Genomic DNA, 24,732 nt, shown 5'->3' on the forward strand with positions numbered 1-24,732 from the left:
TTAGACTACTTATTGACTTGCTATGGGCTATGACCACCTACCATGAATTGTAATGAGGTATTATTTATTGGTGGGTGTGTACTATGTATGTTTAATATGTTGTATATATTTGTTGTTTTTTTTTAAAAGATATGTTCTTCACTTGTATTTTTAACACCTGAACAGATGAAAATTAGGCCAACTTTGGCTCCTGTGCAGTTATTTTTTTTGTTGATAAATGAGCACTGTCCACATCAAATAAACTATAATACTAAAAAATGAATTAATAAATGTAGACTGAATATATGTTAAAACTGTATTTCAGCTTTTTTTTTTATACTGAATCGATATGCTACGACTCATCAAATAAACATTTTTTGACAGCAATAACACAACCGGTAAACTTGGCATTTTGTTGTTGTTCTCCAGCAGCTAAATGTTTAGTTTTAGTGTTTAGCGAATCCCTTAAGTGTTTTCAGTTTTAAATAAGATGTCAACGGCTCAGCAGAAATTGTGCAAATAATTTCCCTTGAAACTACAAAAGAATTCTTTACAACTGATGGAGCAAGTTTATCGTTGAGTGAATCTTTTTCTCCTTCACACAAAGACCAAATGCTCCTGTTACTTTATCCATAGTGTTTCTTTATTTTGGTGTTTGAAATACAATGTCAAATCTTCCCCCTCCTCACCCATTATGTTCCACTTGTACAAAACTGATCTAAACAAAGGTGTGCACAGATGAAAACACGGTGCCCCAAGTATAAAATGACTTCTCATCAAGAAAAAACGGTGCAAAACTTAAAAAAGAAACACAATGTCCCTGAACATATAAAAATAAATTAATACTTTGTGTGTCCAGTCACTGTCAACCTTTTTTGTCTGGTCTTAAAAAGATTCACACACACAAACTGAGGCTTCATTGGCTTTCCTTCACACCAGCACGGCCAATCACAATCACTTATATACACCAACGGCCAAAGAGAAAAGGTCTATGTACACTTAACGAGGTAAAAACTGTGCCACTGAACGCACCCCCCCCCGGACACACTTCCTGCCCCCCTACAAACAGCTATATACAGCCACACCCTGGCCCCCATCAGCCAACTAACAAGCCGCTTCGAGCTTTCAAACACAACACAGAAGTCATTAAAAGGGCTTACAGCAAGATTCGACTGTATGAGAAAAACAAAAGGACAAACAAAACTTTACACAGTAGTACAAAATGATGTTTAATTGCAACACCAGCAGGTTTTTAAAATATATCATCTTATGCCCGTTACACAAACAAAACTCCCAATAAATAAAAAGCGCAATAAAAAGTTGGCTTTGATATTAGAGAATGCAGCAGAATAATATTTCCTGGTTTTATTAAAGAGACGTCCAGACTGACGTTAACAAGTCTTTTTGTAAATCTTTTGTAGCTTCATTACGAGTTGTTAAGGACTGGGCTGAGTGACAGGGACACGGGTGAAAGGAAAGTAAATCCCGCTTTCCGCCCTTGGCCTCAGGCACTTGGGTTTGGACCCTGATAGGCCAGTCCTGACTGCTGTGGGTTGTTTTTATTTATTTATTTATTTATTTTTTAAGCGGCCGCTGCTGTCGGCCTTTTAGGTCCTGCTCGAGAGGTAGGTGCAGCGGGGGGCTCAATCAGGAGGATGAAATGTAATGACTTCCATGCGCTGACAACCAAATGCATAATCTCTCTCCGTCAGTGCGTGCTGAGTGGATTAATGCATCCCTCTGAACATTCAACTGGCTGTTTCTCTTTTTTCACATTTCACTTCCCTGAGTGAGCCCCCTGCGTCTGGCCCAGAGAACAGACAGTCGAAAGCAAGGCTTCTGCGGTGACCGTACGAGGATTGGCTCACTGACATTAATGGATCTGCACAAACGGAGGGAAGGAGACACGAGCAGAGAGGCAACAGCAAGAACATGTGGGATATTTCCACAAGCCTCTCGCTCAGTATTCCCTTTGAGACCGCTGCGAGACAGATGTCAGACATACATCTGCTACTGTTAAGTCCTGTGGTAGGGAACTGTAGTATATTTATTCATATTTTTTTATATGTATATGTATTTCTGCTATTTTTCATTTTACGCTTGTAGTTCTGTGTGTGCTAGTTTGCGTGCCGAGTGCACAGCTCTGATAGCTGAGGCCCCTGAGAGAGTGAGACAGCAGAGAGACCTGACCGAGAGGGATGCTGAGCGTGCAGGAAGGGGAAGCAGCGAGAGCGAAACGCGGGAAAAGACGGCAAATGATGCAAAACATATGACACAGCAACGAGGGAAAGACTAAACGTGAAGAGAAAGGAGAAGGATGAGATCAGAGAGGAAAATACTGAGAGAAACTAATTAAAGGAAAAGCTGAGCTGCTGGGAGAACGGACACAACATGTGCTTATTTACTGACGCTAACATGCTACGTTGCTACCAGTGATACCGAATGAAAATCAAATCATTGACAAAATAAGAACCTGAAGCGGCACTAAACCTAAAACTTAAAAAAACAAAACAAAAAAAAACAACTAAAACCAGTTGGAAATAAATAGAAAAGATCGACACAAAACGCTGTGTAAAGACTGTGACCTGAAAGAGTTGAAAAAATAAACCCGGAAAAAGTCAACCAAAGTGACTTAGTGACTGCAAATAAATGCTATCACTCACCTTAGCGTGCGCTAACGTACTAGCGCAGGCAACTGAAAAGACTAATGTTCCAGGAACACAGATTTCTCTGCTGCCAGTGATCTCATCGCTGAACTACAACGCTGACCAAGAGGCAGATCTCCCCAAAACTCTGCATATTTATTTAAAACAAAAAAAGATCACAACAACAAAAAAATCCAAACAGAGCATCTGCCGTCATGTCTTCTCCTGCCCTGCGACGCCCACCGCCTTCTCGGTAAGCCGCGGCTTCTGTGCCCCCGAGGCGTGTGTGTCAGCATGTGCATGCTGCAGCGCCAGGAAGGGGTTGGCGGTGATGGCGCTTTGGCCCTGGCTCTGGGCGCTGGGCAGCAGGTTGTTGATGGGCAGCTGAGCGGAGGAGAGCGGGATGGAGGGAATCTGGGCAGAGGAGGAGAGGGACTGCAGCTGCTGGAGGTCCTGCTGCTGCTGCATCAGTTGGTAGAGCAACACCTGCTGCTGCTCCTGGGGGAGAAAGAGGGGAAGGGGGGGGAGAGAGAGAGAGAGAGAGAGAGAGAGAAAGAGAGAGAGAGAGAGAGAGAGTGGAGAAAGAGGAAGATTCAGGAGGGGAAAAAAAGAAGATAAGGTGAAAATTTTGGACAAGAAAGAGCGAGAAACGAGAGCAGATAAGGAAGACAACAATGAGGGATGGAGAGGAGTTAATAAGCTTAGTGATTTAGGGCATTATCCAACGGAAAATTGTAGCCCTGTGTCTTTGTGTTTGTTTAACAGTGTGTGATAGTAGTGACAGTTTGCCTGCGTGTATGTGTGTGTGTGTGTGTGTCATACCGCTGAAGGCTGCGAGGACAGCAGCTGCTGGAGCTGATGCTGCTGCAGGAGGAGTCTGTGCTGCTCAGACAGCAGGCCGAGCCGTGCGGCGCTAACGAGACAAAACACAACTCGCAATCAGGCGAACACACTCGACGAGTCCTCATGCTACCAACACAAAACATTCTATTACACAACGTCAAAAAACAACAACCAGTGGCTCATGAACCGGCCCTGGAGAATGAGTATTTACATGTATTGCTATTTAAATACCATTAAGAAAGAACTGAATGAACCGTAAATGTCTTTCACTTGTCTAAAAGTATGTAATGTTCTGTATCTAACGGGATATGAATGCAGGTAACTACACACAAACCAACAGAGCTACAGAGATGATGTGATGCCGAACAGACTTCTGTCTCACCTGTTCTTACTAGTTGCTGAGCTGCTACAATCCGACAAGCAAGCAAGAGGAAACAAAAAGGAGAGGATGTAACAAAGTTTAAACATCCTGTGAAACGAAGAGATGAGGCTGAAGGCGCCCTGACATCAGGGCTGATTCTGGGGTTTTCACTGAAGTTACACAGCGGCTGAAACGTCAACGTCTCAACGACGTAATGCAACCGCAACGTCTGGAGGCGTTTAATGCACTGACAATAAACTGATTTGTCGGGTGGGTGATGCAACATGTGCAATAACATCAATCATTTTTTAGGAGATTATTTTTCCTCTGAATAAAGAACATCAGGCAAAGATTTCAGGGTAGTAAAAGCAGCCGTCATACATACCTGTTATTAACGGGTAACGTGACGCCTGTAGCTGCTCCTGTAGTGTGTGGGTGAGGGCTGGCGGTGCCCGTCGGCGTCTGGATCACCCCGTTCAGCGCCCCGACAATCCCCCCCATGCCCAGCGCGCTCCCTGCACCCAGAGCGCCCATCAGCCCCGCCACCCCGCCCAGACCGGTGGGGGCCACTCCCACAGCAGCAACGCCGTTCAGCTGCGGCTGGGGAGGGCTCTGGGAGACGGAGGGAGGGGTGGAGAGGGACGAGGTGGAGCCACTACTGCTGTGGCCGCCACATGACACACTGTCCTGAGACAGAGACAGAGACAGAAAGAGAGAGAGACAGAGAATTACTCCCAGCATTCATCTGATGACACACTTCATCACAAATGGACGAGGATGAGGATGTAAAATCATGACACGCACTCCTGTGAGTAAACTTCACCATCTGAGGCCTGTTCCACTGATTCTTAGTTAATTAACGCCCATGAAGTGTCCGCTGGTTCTTACCTGAGCTGCCACAGGTAACGACGAGTCAGTGACTCCCAGGTGAGACCCTTTCACATCTGCAACGGAATTGAACACACAGTTAAGATTCTCTCTGTTATTTATTTATACTTATGATTACTTTACTGATTAATTTCTGAGCGAATCAAATTGGTCTCTAAAAAGGAAAAAAAAATAAGAGAGAAACGTCTACAAAAGTTCTGGAATCCCATAATGCCATGTTCATATAAGACATTCAATTTAAAATAATGCATGAGAATGCATGTTTGAGAAGCTGTGTGTGTGTGTGTGTGTGTGTGTGTGTGTGCGTACCAGAGGAGGTGGTGGAGGGGGTGAAAGGCACTGATAGCTGAGCGCTGAGAAGCTGCAGTCTCTCCTTCTTCATGGTCAGAGTTTTAATCTGCTCCTCCAGCCTCCTGTTCTCCTCCTGCAGCTGGTGGAGGGACTTCAACATGCCCACCACTGAAAGAGAGGGAAGAAACGGACTGATCTGACTGATCAGAGTTCTTAAGTGAAGCGGATGAGCAGAACTTCCTGCTTCTTGATTAAAAACAAAAAAAAAAGTGTTTTTCTAAGGATTTACTGCTGCCCAGTCCTGTGTGAGACAAGATAAATAATCCTCCAGTTGCAGAGTGAGTTATCTTTAACGTAATGATGCCCTGAACGGCCACTCCTTCCTTAAGGAGACACCATGCAAATGATTAGACAGATATACTCCACAGGAGGGGTCAGAGGTCAAGGTCAGCTGCAGAACAGTGACCCTCAGCGCAGAGCTCAAGGACGACACACTGAGGAGGAGGAGGAAGAGGAGGAGGAGTCGCTGACGACACAGAAACGTAAGCCTGACTCCCTGAAGGGATGCTCAGATATGCAGATAACTGACAGATGGACACACGCTACAATAACAGATACAGTGAGAGAGCGACTGCAGACACTGAGCAAATGGCAACAGCTAGAAGGCAAAAGGGCAATGGATTAACTGATGGGAAGTGAGAAATTAGGTAAATGCGGGAAAGGTGGAAATAATGATTTTCCTGTGTGTCTGTGTGTGTGTGTGTGTGTGTGTGTGTGTGTGTGTGTGTGTGTGTGTGTCGGGCCAGGTATCGAACCTCAATACTTTCTTGGTGCTGACAGAAAAGTGTGACAAGCACAGTTTCATCTTTCATCATACAGATTTGGTTCATTTTAAGTCCTTGCTTATGTTTTGACTAATTCGGTTTCATTATAGTAATAATGAAATGCTACAAAATACAGCATATCAGACTTTGTTGTCATGGTTACATAACAAGTCTCTGGCTTTCAATTCCAATCATCGTACCTCACGATTTCAATCTGATCGTTAGTTATAGACATTACAGACATATTATAAAACAGGAACTATGATGAATGGAAAGACCCTTCTGACTCAGAAATTACGGAGATGTCTTTCTATTGTTAATCAAAAGGTTAAATTACTCAGAGGAAGGTATCAATGTTGCACTGTTTGAGTATATGAGCATAGAGTCAGGTACCGTGTTGATACGAGCATTAAAAAATCACCAATTTTACCCAGCCCTGTGTGTGTGTGAGTGCCTTCAGGTGGGTGGGTAGGTGGGTGTGGGTGGGTGTGGGTGGGCGTGTGTGTGTGTGTGTGTTCGTCTGCTCACCATCTCCCTGCGCTCCCTGCTGCAGCAGGAAGTTCTGCCCCTCGTTCCACTGCCTCTCCAGGAGCTGCTCTATGCTGGTGGCCACCGGGGGCACCGTCTCCCCGCCGCCTGCCCCCGCCCCTAGCAACCCCAGCCCCGGCCCCGGCAACGACCCCGAGGAGTCATAGCGGATCTGCAGGCCACCAATGGGAGAGCTGAATGAAGAGAGCGAGAGAGAGCGAACGAGCATGGATAGAAAAGGAGAGATGGAGAGGTCAATGGGGAGATTAACGACCCAACATAAACGTCAGACAAACATAGACACTGCTGGCTATAAAACTACATCAATTTGTTGTTACAGTGGCCTCTAATGAAAAGGGGCCAGGCTTTCTGTCTGTGTGTGTGAGAGAGAGGGAGACAGAGAGAGCATGCAGGAGAGAGACAGACAGAAAAAGGGAAGTGGACTGTCTTGGTGTGATAAATCTTGATGTGTGCGCTGAGACAATCTGTTGAGTGTGAAAGAGGGGAAATGAGGGACAGCAGGACAGGACAGAAAGACAGCTGCTTAATGCAGGGAGAAAAGTGGAAAAACGTTGCCATTGCTGTCCGTCTTGTTTGTTTTAACTGTTGAAATCACACTGCAAATACACTCCTATTCTGAGGATCAGTGTCGGGGAAATTTCCAAAACATCTAACTTCAGGTGTGAAAAATTATTACTTAAAATCCCTAGAGATACAAAATGAAGTTAAATGTGTTACTTTAACATTTTCTCTGTGGCGATATTTTCGTTTAAAACTAAATGCCACCGTGTGCATACAAATTGTGTCTCTTAAATACAATATACTACAGCTGCAGCGTAAAAAAAAAATATCAACAAAGAAGATAAATCTGACCAACCTCATCAAGTGAAATTATCCATCCCACAAAGAAGTAAAAACAAACAAAAACTGATTTGTATCGTCAATATTTCCATCCCGAAAGATCCATGCAAACGTTCCCAAGTGAAGGAGATGCACAAAATCATGAGACAATCCTTCCAAAAAGAAAAATCTAAGTGGAGATGAAGGATGGTTACCACCTTCAAAAACACAAGTTATCGTTAGCTAAGAGAGCGAGAATTGCCTGTAGGGGTTAGAGCGAAAGGGAGAGTGTGCATGTGCATATGTGTGTGTGTGTGTGTGTGTGTGTGTGTGTGTGTGTGAGGAGTGAGAGGAAGAGAGAGGAGACGAGGGGCCAGCCGAGGGAAAAGCAGAGAGGGGGGATGGGTGAAGGAGGTGGGGGGCAGCGAGGAATGTAAATGGGGAGGGATGGGTGAGGGGTGGGGAGCATCTGTGTGTGTGTCTGTGTGTGTGTGTGTGAGTACTCACCGCGGGGTGGTCTTAGGAGAAGCTCTTCTGGAGAAGCCCTGAGCTCCGACGCCGCCGTCTCCCACCTCCTGATCTGCGCGCACACACACACACACACAAATCAACTGTACGTCTAAGACAAAGTCCAAGCTCAGCCGGCTAAAGTCAAAAACACTCTGAGCGTGTGAAAACAACGCACGTCCACACGCTGTCAGACAATTTCTGTAAAGATTCGTCGTCCACAAACAGGAAACGGCCACACCTGCGCTGCATCTTGTGCATCACAGGCAAACATGTGGTGAGGAGTGAGAGCAGCAGTCTGGTGACTCTGCCGACCCCACACCTCCCATCTGTGCCCTCCTGCTCCTCACTCTGACCTCAACTCAATTCAAATGTTCCCATCAATTTCTATTTCCCGTTTCTGCTGGTGGATAACAGAACAAGCAGAAAAAATGAGATTAGATGGCTTATGAATATTTGCTTCATAAGATTTATACTTTACTTTTACTTTACTACTTTCCTGAGAATTTTTTAAAAAAGTGATTTTGCACTGATGACTCCAGATAAATATATATACATATAAAACTGTCATAAGTTTTATATCCTTAACGGAACTTTAACAGCATTATCAAATCTCAATTTCTATATGTCAAATACATGTCCACACCCCACGCCATCTAAAATAACAAATTTCATTATAAATCTGTTTCATAAAAAAGAGCTAAACCGTCTCATGTTTAGCCACCTGATATGTAGGATGGCATCCTGCACTTTATTTGACAAACAAAAGAAGTGTGTGTGTGTGTGTGTGTGTGTGTGCTTGTTTATTTATTTATTATGGACGCATTTGTCCATTCATGATTTAAAAAAAAGGACAAAACCGGTTGCTTTAGCAGTTATTACTATGATGATTTTTACACCTACAACAGTGAGCTCTATGGGACCAACAAAGACGTACAGCCAGCGTCCACGAAACTCAAGGGTTAAACTTCCCTCCCACTCAGACCCTGACCAGGGCATCACCACCCAAAGCTCAGTCGTCCTCCTTCACTCAAACACACGGCTTCTCAGATTTATCCACTCTGGACACTGTTTTTGAAGAACTTAAAAAAGGAAAGAGGAAAAAAAAAACCACCGGCCGAGTGCCAAAACAAAGAGGAAAAACGCATTTTCAAATTTAGCAGGCACAGTGTGGCCGTACTCTAACACTGATGGATCTCCTCTCTTCCTTTGTATCTCTTTCACACAACCTTCATTCAAACTGCATGTGCGTTTCCCTCTCTCTCTCTACCTCCTCCCTCTGGGCCCCTGGCCAGACGCTTCTTTTCATTTTCCTCAGTAAGAGTAATGAATCACACATGCACACGCGTGCAAACGCACACTTTTGCATTTACACACTCGTACAAACTCCCCTCTACTTAAGACAGTCAATCCCAGCTTTTACCCCCACCAGGTCACCACTCTGGTCCCTCGCTCGCCTTCTTTTTTCCAAGTCCTTTTTCCCTCGTAACCCTTTCCGTCCTGGCACCTCCCTCCAGACACTCAAAAGCAAAGAGAAACAGCTGCCAAAGTAAACAGGCTGCATGCACACAAACACGTGCACACCTTGCGTGTTTGTGCTCACATGACCCCTGCTAGTTCACAAACAGAACTTTGGGCTTGTGTGGCTGCGCACACATTTTACACGACTAAAATCACGCATAACAATCTGATTAGAGATTAAATGATTAGATGATTAATGGATTGGTCAATCAGGCTGAAGTTAAATCAGCAATCATTTTAAACAGTTTTCAAGCCAGAATGCCCAAAACTCTTTGCTCAAACGTGAGGATTTGCTGCTTGTGCCTGTTTTATAATCACTAGAAATTGAATATTTATTGCTTTTGTTGGACAGTTAATTGATTGATCAGGAAACTAATTGGCAGATTAAGTGATTACAACATTGACATGCAAAATATCAATGATATAAAACAGAAATCAGCAAAGGTGTGACATTTGTGCTTGAAGCACTGCTCATAAACATGAACTGCAATATCAAACAATTGATTATTTGTCTTTAGGTTGATACCCATGTAGAATTCTACAGATACCACAGATACAGATACCACTGTATTTATTTTACTAACATGAAATCTAACATTTTTCTGATGAACTAAAGAAAGTTGCCACTAAAATGTATGTTTGTTTCCAAAGCCACCAAACAAAAGCTCGCTTGTGTCCACACACACAACCTGCATAGTCTGTTACACACACACACACACACACACACACATCCCTGTGGCCTCCTGTCATTCAGCCTGATTAGTGAGTTGACCCGCAGGTCGGCGTGGATCTGGCTCTGATGACTGCTGACCAGCAGCAGGAACTGCCTTCCTCCTCCTCTTCTTTCTTTTCTCTTGCTTCTATCCTCTCTGCTCAACCAGATGTCTTCGAACAGGAAGAGGCCACTCTGATTACTGAAGCCACGTCTCACTCCTCCATCAGCTCCTCTGCACTGGACAGACAACAAACCACCTCTTTTCTGCTCCACGAGCTCCCTGAAGGAGGCTCACGGCCTTCTCTGCTCCTCGGCTGCACCAGCACCCCAACACGACTCTCCTCTTTCTCACACACCGATCACAGCTTGGAGGACACTTCAATAGAAATTATCTGTGTGTGAACTGGTGTGCTGTGTTTGTCCGTGTGACAGAGACTGTGTGTGTTTGTTTGTGTGTGTGTGTGTGTGTGTGTGTGTGTGTGTGTGTGTGTGTGTGTGTAAGGGGGGGGGGTCATGGTGTGTAACTGGAGCTAAGTGGGAGGAGCTTGAAAATATCACGAGTGCTGACCCTTGACCTCTCTGTGGAACCGACAGGGCGTGACCTATCCATTATCTCCCTCTCTTTCTCTCTCTAACACACACACACACACTCATTAGGCACATTGCCGTACCTGCTGGTGAGGCCTCGGACTGGGCGATGAGAGCCGCCATGGCCGAGTTGGGGTTCAGTCTGTTACCGAACATGTGGGAGGGCGCGAGGTTGAAGACGGATCCTGGCAGGCCGCTCACCTGTAGACAGAAGAACAGACACACAATGAGCCACAAGAAGAAACATTCAAGTGAACGAAATTTTAGTTATAATCACCTAACGCGCAGGCTTGTTTTTAATCTTTATTTTAATCTTTGTTGGATGGAATACCAACGCAGTCATATGGTGAAACTGACATCAGATTCTGCCTCAAGCAGCAAACTGCCTCCATAAAATACTGGAAATAAAAGTGTGTATTTTAAAAAACAGCCAAAAACCTGAATACATTGTTTTTTGTTGAATTAAAGTGATTTTCATGCATTCTCATTTTAATGATTCATGTTCATTATTTATTTATCCAACAATTCTTTTTGTGATTTATCAACAAATGCTGAAATGTATAAAATGTCACTAAACTGTGAAAAATGCCAATAATTACTTTCCAGATTCCAACAGTGCAAAAGACAAACTTAAATTTTAGGTATTTTTCCTGTTTCTTTAAAACAACAAACATTTCTCATTTCCACATGGTAGAGAAGCACTTAGCTTTAGTTAGTGAACTGATGTTTAAATCATATGCTGCACGTCAGCTACAGCTCACTTTATTTACATTACTGATTACACATTTAATGAGCCCAAAGCTGAAAACCGACGCAGTCAACCTTGTTTGAATTCTCTGGTCTCTGCTATTGATTCTGTCACTTCAAAAAAAAGTATCTGAATGACAACACTTTACTTTGTTTTCATTTAAAAAAAAAAAAATATATATATATATATGTATATGATGGATGCAAAGCTCATTATTCTGTTACACGCACAGGGCTCAGAGAGCCTCAACACCCCAACGGTACGCTGACATGCTGACAAAGTGTTTCTGATGCATAGAGTTTAATCCAATTAAGGCATTTCCCAAATAAGGGCCGTGGAGTAAAGGGTGGGGTTAGGGTTAGAGGGAGGAGAGCGAGGGTGGAGCATCAGGCCGGCAATCAGGTCTATTGGAAAGAACAAAATGGCTGACTGTTTCGGGTGCAGATGAGTGCGAGAAAAAGCTGCAGAAAACTTATTTAAGTCGATGTGAGTTACTCATGTCCAAGCTGTTTACAGTTCTGTCATTTCAGTGCTGAAAAGCATGAAGAGATATTAATCATAAAATGTTAATGAAAAAAAATATCACTGGGTGTTGAGTCGTTTTTTTTTTTTTTGTTTTGTTTTTTTTTGCTTTTTGTAATTTAACTGATGGGATAAGTCAGTTTAAAAGAAGCATAAATTTCCCACACTTTCTGTATATAATAAAAAATAAACAACTTTTTGAGACTGAGTAGTAAACAAAAAACGTTCTGAACTGAACAACAAAGCATTAAAAAAATATGCATTTGTCTGGTTTTGCAAAGTCGTTCTCATCCAATTAAAGAATTTTAGGGTGAACCCTGGGGAAAAAAACTTGAAAGCCATGATTTCCTCTTACAGATATTTAGAAGTTGCGTATCTAAAACCACAAACACTGAAAAAAATCACCTGTAAATTCCCACCGCTGTTGAATTTTAAATTTGCAGGAAGAACCTGTACCCTGCATTCCCTGACCCCCACCCACCCTCCACTCCTCACTGAAATGACTTCAGATTTCTTTCTAGACCCTCTCCTCCCTTCCTCCTCCTCCTCCTCCTCCCCCTCTGCCGCCTCCTCCTCCTCCTCCCCTTCAGAGCCATAATCCTGCCCCTTTTCCCATCAACATTCATTTTTCATTTCCATTCATTTTTCATTCAAAGTCTCTCTCGCACTCCCTTTCTCTGTCCTGGGCTGATAGCCAATAACAGTAGGCTGCGAGTCTGCTAGCAGACTGAAAATAGCAAATGGTCTCTGTCACTCACTCACACACACACACACACACACACACACACACACACACACACACACACCGAGGGAAGCCTGTTGTTGGCGTCCTTCTATAGTTGCGTAATTTCTGCAGCCTCCATTCGGCGTGTGTGTATGTGTGTGTCCCAGAGCGATGCATCACACTTTAAAAACCAACACACACATCTTTTAATGATGTGGAGGTACTGCAGGAAATGAAAGGAGAAAAAACATTTCTTTCTCTATTAAAGTCTCCCTCACTCTTATTTTCTGAAGTTCTCTGTCTGTCTGTTTTTCCCAGACACACACACACACATCAAACACACACATCTACAGCCCAAACTCATCTATACATGCCGCAAACAGGCGTGATATCCTGTGCTTCCCTGGGCCTCCCGTCCTCTACAATATGCGCTGAACAGAGATGAGCGGGGCGACATGAAGGCCAGGCCAGCGAATTCAAGGCATGAGTGTAACCCCCGCCTCCCCACACACACACACAGACACACACACACACACGCGCATTGGCCTGATCCCTACCTCCCTCCCTCCCTTCCTCCATCCATCCATCCCTCCCTCCCTCCATCCATCCCCACTGTGGTGCTTGTCAGATGTCATTACATCACAGGACAACGGAGGAAGAAAAAGAGAAATGGATGGGGACAGAGAGAAGGAAGGTCGAGGGTGAGAGAGAGTGTGTGTGAGAAAGAGAGAAGTGGACACGGGAGAAAAATGGAGTTGGGTGGACAGAGACAGAGCTTGGTTTTTAGGGAGGCTTTTAAAGGAGGGACACTGGGGTCAGTGACCGAAGATGAGCTTTTCTTTTTTCTTTTCTTTAAAGGAGATTTGGGGGGTTTGCGGTGCCGCGTTTTTAAATCACCAATGTTCACTTTGCACTGGGCAAACCTGTTACATCAACATCCAAGGTTTAAATGTGAATATGCTGAAAAATTGTTTTAGATAAACTGTTGAAATCATCTAATGATCATAAAAATATTCACCAACATTTTAAATAAATCCTGAAATGTTCCTGAAATGAGCATCCTGGATTCTGGATCCACTTTTGCACTAATGCATGCTGAATGACTGCCTTCCAAGCTTTGCCCCAGAGGTGTATTTTTTCTCCACATTGAGGGGCATGATGGAAATCATAATAGTCAGTCTGTATTACAATAACTCCAACTGAGCTGTTTTTCTTTCAGCATTTCATCATATAGGAACTGGACTTTCTATTTTTTAATCTAAAAGGGAAACAATAGTTTTCCAATATTTCCCCGCGTGTCACCCCTACACATTCCTGTACATTTACTGTAACACAGGGGCATCACTTATTATTGTAACACAGACCATAATATGGGCTGTACTCACTAAGGGAAAATGTTCAATAACAAAAATTAAAAAAAACTTATTCTTGTGCTCTGAACAAACCAGAAAGACCCTCTACAGGTGCACCAAACAAAATCATCCACAGACTAACTGAGATCTGATCCACACAAGGTCAGGACACACATTTCACACATAATTAGCACGCAGTGGATTAATAATAGCGCTGAGAGATTTGGTGCAGAAGACGTTTAATTAGTGTGCTTTGGTTTATTTGTGCTCCCACAGTTTAACTGCACCTCAGCTCAAAGACGCGAGGGATGTGGGTGAATTGACGGATACAGAGGGTGCTGAATAAAGAGAGTGTGTGTGTGTGTGTGTGTGTGAAAGAAAGAGAACGAGCGTGTTCAAAAAGCACAGGTTGTGTGTTGGTGAACTCACGTGTGTGGAGGCTGTGCTGGTTAGCGGTGCGGTGGCAGTGAATGGAGAAGGCGGAGCTAGTGAAGGCGTGGGCTGCTGTTGCTGGGACAACTCGGAGCTGGCTCCGCCCACGGCGACGGGTCCTGTCCCCGATGATGACCCATCAGCACCAGAGAAGACACCTGTGGAGAAATCCCACATAACAGATATCAACGGTGTTACAGCCACATGTAATACTACTATTAACAACCGAGCTTTTCCTGCGATGACAAAACAAAAAGTAAGGGTCATAGACATCGCAGTAGCTCTGAAATTTGTCGTTTTTCTTTGGATTCTTGCCTCGCATCACTTCAAAACATTTAAGAAGGCATTTATGGTTGTCTTCATGTAACATCCTCGCCATACACGAGCTGAATTAACAACATTTTAATTGAGTAATGACAATGTGCTAATAAAACTGTTGAACCACAGCAGTAAAACTGTGATTTCTGATTTCTCCACGTTTTTTCACAATAAAATAATAATATATAAATAAAATAAAAATAGACAAATTGCTTCATTAGGGAATTCATCATTTACAGAGATATGAAACATGAAAAATTATGTCTTAAACCAGAGGCAGATCTGCTGACTTAAACCATTTTAATGCATGATCAATAAAATCAACAGATGTGATGCATGATTAAGCATGACCACCTGCGGTCAGAGGTCAGATAATTTGGTTTCTTTATGATCGTATCAACTCCATCAATTACAATACAGTCAAGTTTAAACATACAGAAACAAACACACACACACACACACACACACACACACACACACACACACACACAGCTTGTGACCCAACGTGTCCAAAATCTGACCATACAAATTGGAACAGAAGGCAGAAGTGGAAAATCAACCTTTTTTTCCCCCACATGCAGCATCTTGTGCTCTTTGTACTAATTCAGAAATAACAGATAATTTCATTCATCTTATTAAAAATTAGGACTCACACGTACAAAACACAGCTTATTTATAAATCCTACACAAACATATTGCTCCATGTTCTCATATCCATACGCATGCTCCATTCTTATCTCTTTGCTGTCTCTCTCTCTCCTCCCCCCCTCCCTTCCCCTCACACACACACACCCCTGTGCTCGCCCACTAACCAGGGATAAGCCCTGCCCCTGCCCCCCTTTGACCCTAACAGAGGAGGGAGTGGGGTTGGAGGGCCCCTCAGTCCCACAAAAGCCTGAATGGCTCAGGGCAGCACACATTCACTGGGGGAACAAGAGATCTTTGTGCCAGGAGGGGAGGGGTGGAGGGGGAGAGAGAGAGAGGGAGAGCAAGAGAGAGAAGAGAGAGAGAGACAGAGAGAGATAGGAACACTACATGGGCCTACATACTATTTATAATGCTTTGTAATATACACTGGAAAAATTGATACCCAAAGCAGGGCTGCCATGACTCAGGGGGCACGAGCTCCTGCAAAATTTTTAGCAGCTGGATTAGAGGCCAAACCAACAGTTTATCAGAGTTTATAGCTCACGCCATTGATGAAAACAGTTACACACACACACACACACACACACACTCAAAGGGACGGTGCCAAAACAGAGCCAACATCAGCATAAAACATAAGTGCATTCAAAGTCATATGGACTCTTTGAAAGAAGCGTACAGATGTTGTTGTTGTTTAAATACTGAATGCTGTTTGAGCCACACTCTGTGTATGCTTTATGTTAAATGGTCCATAAGGAAAATAAATCATCTTTTTCTTTTTTTTTCTTGAATGGGAGAGCCAAACTAAACACCTGGTTATTTACTGATTTTTGCTTTAAAAGCAAGCTGTAAATGAGATCTGAATTTAAAATGTATATTTATTATACTTCAATTTTAATATTAAATTTAAAGTTTAATTGTATTATATGTCTTTGCATGCCTTAATTTTACATACTGTCTTTGTTTTTTTAGGTGAAAACTGTCTCAAAACGTGGTGTTTCTCAGGTTTTCACTGAAAAGCAGGATTACTTGTGCTGCTAAAAAAAACTATAACCCTTGCATATATTAAACTAATTTAAACAAATGAAAAAAAAACACAAACAAAAACAAATGTTGTTTTGGAAGTGTGCTGCTGGCACTCTGTTGAGAACATTTTCAAACATTACAAAGACTGTTATTTAATGTGATTCTTAACTGATTACTGTTTGTGAGGTGAATTAAAATTCTCTTAGGATGACGAAAGGTGACGAAGGCCAGAAAACATTCACACACACCTGACTAACACACAGGCCTGAGCTTGTAAAACTTACACTCTATCTGTGTGATCAATAACGTTAAGCCCTTGAAGCACAACTGCCTCCATCGCTTGACCTTCCTGTTCCTTTTCCCTTCCTGCTCAGTACGCCTGTAAGCTTCAAAAATATCCACCTTGATTAGTTCAAGCTGGTATTATCTCTATAGGAAATCTATGTTTATTAGGGAGGGTTGAGTCCAATCTAAAAAACAAGTGGACGGCGTCACACTTATTTATTTAACAGCCGTATCAGCGTGTTGACGAAGAATTTGCAATAAATTCTGTTTTGGGAGGACATTTCAATCGAAGTAGCCCAGTGGCCTTTTTTAAAATTAAACTTCAGAAATTTAAACACTCATTTAATCGCTGTGTAAAATGGAGATAAGTACTGAACACTGTCTCCAGTTTTCATGTGTGTTGTTTGCTAAATGTTTTTTGCATCGTGTGTGTGTTGTTGTTTTTCTTTTAAACAACACAATAATATTTGGTTTGGACGAGTTCCCTGTTCCCCAAAAAATATTTTTAAGCTTGATCGAACATAGTGTTCACTCGTCAAACACGCTGATTGTTAAGTTTAAAAAATGCAATTACATGAAAAGCAAAATGAGCTCAAGCACAAAACTGTTTTTACTTACAACTCTCCGAATTATTACTCCCAACGTAAAAATGGATTTTACTGACATGTTTTTATGTACGCACTTCACCAATAAGGATGTAAGAGAGACATCTTAACGACAAGTGTTATTTGGTATTTAAATGAAATCCTGGCTTTCATAACTTCCTTTCAGGTGTTTTGCAGTGAGAATAAGCCGCTGATAATTATGCTTTCACTTGGTTAAGAAAAAACACTACAGCTGAAGAAAAACACTGCATAAATTCAGGACTCGGGACAGCAATAAGCATCTTAACTTTTCTTGTATCCATCATTATTTTATACACACACTCGGGCCGGCCTGAATAAATCCATGTCCAAACGTCTTTCCTTCCCCCCACTGCTCTCCGCCAGCTCGTCCGTCCCATCAGCGACCCCCCCTGCTGTCAAACATTAACCTAGCCAAAATCTAACCCCCTGCCTCTCTCCCACCATCCAACACATATCTATCAGGCTAACTATCTATCCATCAGCGTGGTGGAGTCAGCAGACAGGATTGGGGGGGAGGGGGGTAAATGCCAAGATCCTCCCCATTACTGCCCTGCATTAACCCTCAGCTAAATATTTACAGTAGGAAGAAGAACACACGATTCTCAGACACACACACACACACACATATAGTGTACAGCCATACATAACCACCACTGTTTTGTTTCCCTGTCTCCTTCCACCGGCTGTGGGCACACATGCAGCCGTGGGGAAAAGCACAAAAAAAAAAAAACCTGATATGGAAGTGGAATCACAAACAAAATTATCCTCAACCAACAAAGCTGCAAAAAATTATATTCGGAACACAGACGGCACCAGATGCTGTTTGACTCAGCAACTAATGCTCAAAGCTACGAAAACATAAAGCATTCACTAAACGCACCTTTAAGCATGACTGAAAATCAATACTTATGGATAAATACAACGTGGGTTTAAACTATTAGCAACACTTAGCGATACATTTGGGGCTTTGCAAGATACAATTATTTTGACACAAGTGCTGCATTAACACGTGACATGTTGACTCTCACTACAATTTATTAGAAAAACAGCGTATTTGTAGAGGGAAATTTCTGTCAATTCACAATTTAATTGTGATGATGAATTATCCTGACAAATGTATAAAGATGGCTACACTATCAAACACTACTGTACTTCTTTACTGCTATGAGAGAAAAGCAAGATACTACACTGATATTCACTGAATTCTACAGATACTCCCATCAATCTGGCACTGACTGGTTTGTCTTACATTTATTACAGATTTTGAGGCCTAAGGACAAACATAACTTCACTAGATCCCTTAAGAAACAGTAGTACAAGTGAAAAATATTTTCATTTTACTAATTTAGAATAAGGATTATTCAAAACTAGGGCCTTCTGCATACACTGTTATAAGTGTCAGGTCATCTGACAGTGTCTGTTTTCTTTATTTCAATTTGGGTTTGCAAACACACGTAGTCCATCGACTGCACTGACGCATCAACAGGTGAGGACGAGGATTTGAGGAGCGAGCAGGTAAGAGAGAGCAGCTGAGAGAAACAAATGGCAGGTAATTCTGGAAGAAAGGGGAGATGTGGGATGTGTGGGCTGTGCGGAGCCATTTCCATCAGCAGAGGGGAACTCCAAAGCATAAAGACAGTTGCCAAGCAACAGAAAACGATGAAAAAAAAAAATCACACAGACTACTTCTGTGTGTGTGTGTGTGTGTGTGTGTGTGTGTTAGCAAATAACATGCAGACCTGCTCTCTAACATACACACACATGCACAAAGGTGTGTTAAATCCCAGCCATTTGTGAGTGGTGACATGAACATTTTGCTGCACTGAGGCATGAACATTTACCGTTTCATTCATCAGCATTTTGGCAAATGGAAAGAAAGCTCCACAAAACTGCTAGCTCAACAACCACACATGAGCCACATCCCTTTTAATCACTTTGGGGACACTATAGTGAGCACAATGAGACCCAACTTGCTTGTCTAACAGGCCCTAATCTGCTGAGAAGTCTTGAATTAAACCAGCCCGTTTCCTCATTTTAGCTGCCAACAACAATTTCATAATTTCTGTCTTTTGACTACAGCAATCTTCTAAATGCAGGTGACATTGACAGCCCGAGGGACCGGAGAGAGTATTTCTCTTTGGGAGATCTGAGCGTTCAAAATGAGACACTGCTGTGTGTTCTGGGTGTTAACCTGTTGTGTCCTTCTCACCTGGCCCAGAAGGGGCGGAGCCACTGTTGGTTTGTAGACTTCCATTCCTGAGGAGTGACGGGGATTTTTGAATCCCACTGCTGACACCCATGACCCCCAGCCCCCTCTCTACTCCTCCCCCTCCTCCCCCAACTCCCACTCCTAATCCACTGCTGGATACTAAGCCCTGCCGGCCTGAGAGCACCGAAGATGAGGAGGAGGAAGACAGGGAGGCAGTGGAGGAGGAGGAGGTGCTGGCCGTGGAGGAGGTGGAGACAGTCAGGGAGGGAGCAGGCTCTGAAGGCTTCACATCTGTGGTGAAGCAAGGTCCAAATCTGTTTCGCCAGTTGCCTTTCTTTTTCTTCTTCCCCCCATCTTCCCCTCCTCCTGCTGCTGCTCCTCCGATCCCCGGCCCTGAGCTGGAGGGCTGGGGCCGTTTGTAGCCAGCGGACCCACCGAGGCTTGTCGTCTCACTGGCTGCGTGACTGTGGGAATTCTCATACAGCTTCCCGCCCACTGAAATGATAAGAAAGCAGAACTGAATATTCATGCATGAAGCCTGTGGCCTCTTCGTGTTATGTTGTGGTCTGTCCACCTGAGGTCGACCAAAGAATCTACTTTAAGAACAAAACACGTCCTGCGTTATCATTCAGGGCTGCATCTAAAGATTAGTTTCATTATTAATTAATCTACTGGTTACTTTCTCAACTGACAAGGATACAACAGAACACGCATTTGTCCTAAAAACATCTGGTATAGGCTTTTTGGCTCGGCAAAGAACTGAATGAATGCAGGACAACACGCATGGGCAATATCATATGTACATTTAACCAAGTCAGTTACAGAAGAAGCTGCTATCCCCTTTTCTGCTTGAGGATATAAAAAAAAAAGAAAAAAAACAACACATATAATTGTAACTGGTGAATGCAGCAAAGTTTAAATTAAACTGACTCCACTAACACACATAAAACATGTATTACCAACAAGAACATTTTAGGCCCACAGGTCCATAGACAAAACTCATTTAAAATATCACATTATTTTTGTCATTTACATCTGCAGGGTAAAGCAACTGAGACAACAGGAGTCATGTCGTCCCCAGAGGAATCCAGAGCATCTCCTCCTATCAAAAAGTCAGTCATGCCCGAGCTGTCAGGTGAGGCAAGAAAACAAGCCTCCTTTGCAGCTACTGAAGGAAGAGGTAACCTCACACATGGCAGCGGACTGCACTTCAGTGGGTTCCAGCTCACTTGCATGCTGGAGTAACAGTGAGCTCAAACATCTTCACAGCTTCTTGTCAGCTAGGTGCTACCTGACTTTGTCTGCTACCTCCTCACTTTATTAGCGCCAGCAGACCTGCCCTTTCTGCAAACATTTTAATTATTCTGAACAAACAAACATGAAACAACCATGAATGAAAACAATGAATCTCACTACAGGCTGGGACTGTTGCTATCCTAATGTTTAGCTGAAAGCGAAGCCAAGCACAGTACAGTTCAAGTACAGTTGAGTTTCTAAATGTTGCACCTTAATAGATATTTGTTCTAATGTTTTTTATTTATTAATTCAAAGAATAATTATATTATTTAGCATTAATGTGAAACACTGCATCTTAATGGATATTTGCTTTCATTTTCATTTATTTATTTGAGAGAATATTTATGTTGCAGTCTTACTGTGAAGCTGAAAGACACTAACGTCAGAATTTTCTAAATGCTGCAACTTAGTATTTATTTTATTTTGTATCTATAAGAGAGAATGTTTATTTTTATCTAATTTTAAGAATGTCTTACTTTTATATTATTAGACTGCCAGAGTATTGACAGGCTTTATGAATAACAGTCGTATTTTGTTCGGTAAACCAGTTTAATGGAAAAAGTTATTAAAAATGATTAAAAGACTCAATTTCATACTGTTTCCATGACACTTCAGTACTTTCAAGAGGTACTGGAGGTCAGGATATTCTGATTTTTGTGTCAATATTGGGTAGTAATAAGACCAAGGTAAAACAACTAATATGCAAGAAACAAAAATATATTTTAATAAAACTATGAGCGACTGGAGGTAAATAAATGTCTGGTACCTGCAGAAGCTGTGGTGGCAGACATCAGAGACCCGAAGAGTGTCGTAGTTCCCTCTGAAGCTCCGCCCTCCGAGCTTGGCTTCAGAAGGCAGCTGCTAAAAGATGGCGGCGAGGAGAATGTAGTCCCGCTTCCTGGACGCAACGATGAATCTGAGAAGCTGAGGAAGTCTGAGGAGGAAGGAACAGAAGGCATCTTGCTGGCACTGGTCAACAGGAGGCCTGGAAGGAATTAAGGCAGGTGGAAAATAAAGGCAATGCAAAAAAAAAGAGAAAGACAGAAGTGAAGATAGACAGGAATGACATGTGAGATGAGAGAGAGAGAGAGAGAGAGAGAGAGAGAGAGAGAGAGAGAGAGAGAGAGAGAGACCAACAGTGAGAGCAGGAGAGAAATAACACAGACATTACAGCTGCAAAAGTTTCCGAACATCTCCCCTTTCCATCATCAAGGGAGCAGCAGAAACACGATAACCAAAATAAGCAATTTATCTGCTCTCCCGCTCTCTATCTGCTGTACAGTCAGCCCTCCCTCATCATGTAGTCCTCCCATTAACAAACCAGCTGCCTTGAAAGCACACAAATGGATGGATACACTCAAACACACACCATTCCTCTGCTAGACACAGACAAAGGAACACACCTGTCAAGGGCTTCAAGGTTCTGATAGAGCTCAGTGTGAGACTCCTTTCAGATGACTTCCCCATGTTCATTCTTTCTTTAGGAGTGTGTGTGTGTGTGTGTGTGTGTGTTGGTCTTTTCCCAGACGGGGCCCCCGATTAGGAGCCAGAGTCCAGTCAAGATGAAACCTTGTTATCACAGCTACACACTCAAGTTTGGTATCTGGCCAAACTCCAGAAAATGTCACAGCACACATAAATGCACACACATAAAAAACATGAATCACACTCTTATTTGAGTTTTAGCAACATTTCTATAATTGCAATTGTGCTGCACTTTTAGTCTTTTGGACATATGGGCAGAGGAGGAAGTGGATCTCACTGAGTTTCCATTGTTCTAATGCAGGGTTAATTCCCAGCTGTGGGAGAACGAACATGCACGACCATTTTGTAGCCATCAATTCACCTTGGTGGAAAGGCCCAGTGGAAGCAGAGGCAGATGTGGAGGAGGTTGCCATGGTGACCACGGTGGAAGGGAGGGGCTTCCCTGAGGAGGTGAGAGACTTGCGGCCGCCCCGCTGTCCCACCGCATGACTTCCGCCACTGTTCTTCTTGTTCTTCACCTCAGACGATGCCTTCCCAGCGTCTGCAGCCAAGCCGTCTTTGGAACTGCTGCCGGAGTGAGCAGACGACACTTCCTGAAAGTTGGCGTTGGTGAAACGGGCGCTGCCGTCGTCCAGTCGTTTCTGTGAGGGTGTCGGCAGAGAGGTGACTCCCCCCCCTGAGCTGCTGCTGTTGTAGGTCTGGAGGATAGAACAGATTCATGGTTTAATGAAAAGGGAGGACAAGGTCAGGGAAAAAAAAAAAAATCAAAACAAAGCCAGTTGATAACGGACAAGAGTGGGAGATCAGGATGTGTGAGAGATAAAGAAGAAGAGCAAAAAAGGTTAATCAAGGTTTAGATGGTTCAGCCATCTCTGCTGTAATGTTTAACTACCTTTGTCACAACTGACCAGAACAAAGGAAAAAGGAGTGAAAGAGTGCCCTCACCTTGTCTGGGACCATGATGTTTGGAAGGACGAGGGAGGGCGACATGTCCATAGTCTTCTTGTGTTTGGGTTTGTGCCTGTCCCGCTCTTTGTGTTTCTAAGCATGGAGAGGAGGGGAAAAAAGGGGAGAAACACATGAGGGAAACTGCTTTAAATATGAGAAACCAGAAAGAGACACAGAGAGACAAACAGGCCTCCTATTTAATAGCATCATTTTCATTACATTTTAAGAACACTGGGAAAAATACTGAATGTGGAGACATACTGGAGCACCGCAAGTGTTCTGTGGAAGATTACAGCCAAAGAGATGTTGAAAATAAAACAACTGAAGGAGTTATTTGGATATAAGCACAGGAGAGGGGAATGTGTGGCTGACAGAAAGAGAAGAGTATTGCATTTCAAAGGCTGAGTCTGAGATGAAAGCTTGGAGATCCACAAAGAGAGTGATGGAAGGGAGATAAAAACAGAGCAGGAGGCAAATCAGCACACTGCAGTTTAGATCAGAGTGTGTCTAAGTGCCTCACGCCAAAGCGCACAAGGTCTTGATGCTTCATCCAATCATATCCTGCTTCTTGGACGATCACAGCTCAATTTACACCCTCGCTGTCGCACGTGCCGCACTCCCTGATGTGGCGACCGGTTGCCAACGCATTTACACCTCACGTGCACGCTCTGCACTCCGACACCTCCCTGTACATACACTAAAATACATTTTTACGTGCACACACGCGTGCAGGCACACATCCACACATACAGATGAACTCCTGAAGGAGCGTTGAAAATATGCAGTGATTTTGAGAGAAGCCACGGGGGCTCAACATGCTTGTAATGCTCAGTGTCATGACAACTCTGAAACACCCGAAACCGCCCGTCCCCCCTTCTTCTCCGCCCTCCCAGGGTCTTGTTGAGAAGCGACTGCATGGTGGTTTGTGACAGTTTAGCCAGACTTCCTCTATGACTGGCAGTTAACAGACATCACCAGCCAAATCAGGAGATAGACTGCAACCTCTCAGCCGACTGGCTTCCGCTAAAGCTCTGGGGTTTACAGTTCTGTTTGCGTGAGCTTTTCTGGGCATAACTTGAAACTAAGGCAGCAATCGACAACTATTTTTACCATTTTTGTTTTCCGCGTTGTAGCATTAAAGTTGTTGTAACAATTTATTCAACGCTGGCTGACGATATCATACATATTCTGTATAAGTTTGTTCATTTTATACACACTGTCCCAAAAAAGCTGACATTATTCCTATCGTTGGAAACATTGGGGTTCTTGAGAATTTAAAAGGGGGTTGTGCGAATCTGAACAGTGTTTGACTGCACAGCACAGGTCTGTAATGACTGAAGGGTTGCTGTTTGTTAAGGGGTTTTAACCTCTGGGGATCACCTTTTCAATTAATCAACAGTTTAGTCCATACAATGTGGGATAACAGCGAAAAATGCAAAAGCACAAGGTAGTCTTTAAATTTACTTTGTTAAACTAGCAGTCGATAACCCAAAGATAATCAATTACCGGTAATTAAAAAAAAAAAAAAAAGAAATCGGAAATTGTCACATTAATGGGACTGAAACGGTCTGCTTGACAAATTAGTC

The 24,732-nt window shown here is 43.2% G+C and overlaps 1 protein-coding gene across 5 annotated transcripts in view; it reads right to left on the reverse strand.

The window, feature by feature from the left end:
* Positions 1 to 600: 600 nt before the first annotated feature.
* mllt10 (MLLT10 histone lysine methyltransferase DOT1L cofactor) overlaps positions 601 to 24,732 on the reverse strand; it is a 41,311-nt gene continuing 17,179 nt past the window's right edge. For 3 of the 5 annotated variants that reach the window (XM_046370847.1, XM_046370846.1, XM_046370850.1), the window contains 14 exons: positions 23,144 to 23,239; positions 22,560 to 22,896; positions 21,480 to 21,698; positions 19,418 to 19,912; positions 14,306 to 14,466; positions 10,614 to 10,731; positions 7,707 to 7,779; positions 6,360 to 6,553; positions 5,026 to 5,175; positions 4,717 to 4,772; positions 4,214 to 4,515; positions 3,850 to 3,873; positions 3,447 to 3,537; positions 601 to 3,122 (listed from right to left, as the gene is read on the reverse strand). In XM_046370847.1, coding sequence (XP_046226803.1) covers positions 2,838 to 3,122; positions 3,447 to 3,537; positions 3,850 to 3,873; positions 4,214 to 4,515; positions 4,717 to 4,772; positions 5,026 to 5,175; positions 6,360 to 6,553; positions 7,707 to 7,779; positions 10,614 to 10,731; positions 14,306 to 14,466; positions 19,418 to 19,912; positions 21,480 to 21,698; positions 22,560 to 22,896; positions 23,144 to 23,239 — 2,601 coding nt within the window. In that variant the 3' untranslated portion in view covers positions 601 to 2,837. The remainder of the gene's footprint in view (positions 3,123 to 3,446; positions 3,538 to 3,849; positions 3,874 to 4,213; positions 4,516 to 4,716; positions 4,773 to 5,025; positions 5,176 to 6,359; positions 6,554 to 7,706; positions 7,780 to 10,613; positions 10,732 to 14,305; positions 14,467 to 19,417; positions 19,913 to 21,479; positions 21,699 to 22,559; positions 22,897 to 23,143; positions 23,240 to 24,732) is intronic. The other 2 variants (XM_046370848.1, XM_046370849.1) reach the window with 2 other exon arrangements.

Source organism: Scatophagus argus, chromosome 18 (genome assembly GCF_020382885.2).
Source record: "Scatophagus argus isolate fScaArg1 chromosome 18, fScaArg1.pri, whole genome shotgun sequence".
In the NCBI taxonomy this organism is placed as follows: domain Eukaryota; kingdom Metazoa; phylum Chordata; class Actinopteri; family Scatophagidae; genus Scatophagus; species Scatophagus argus.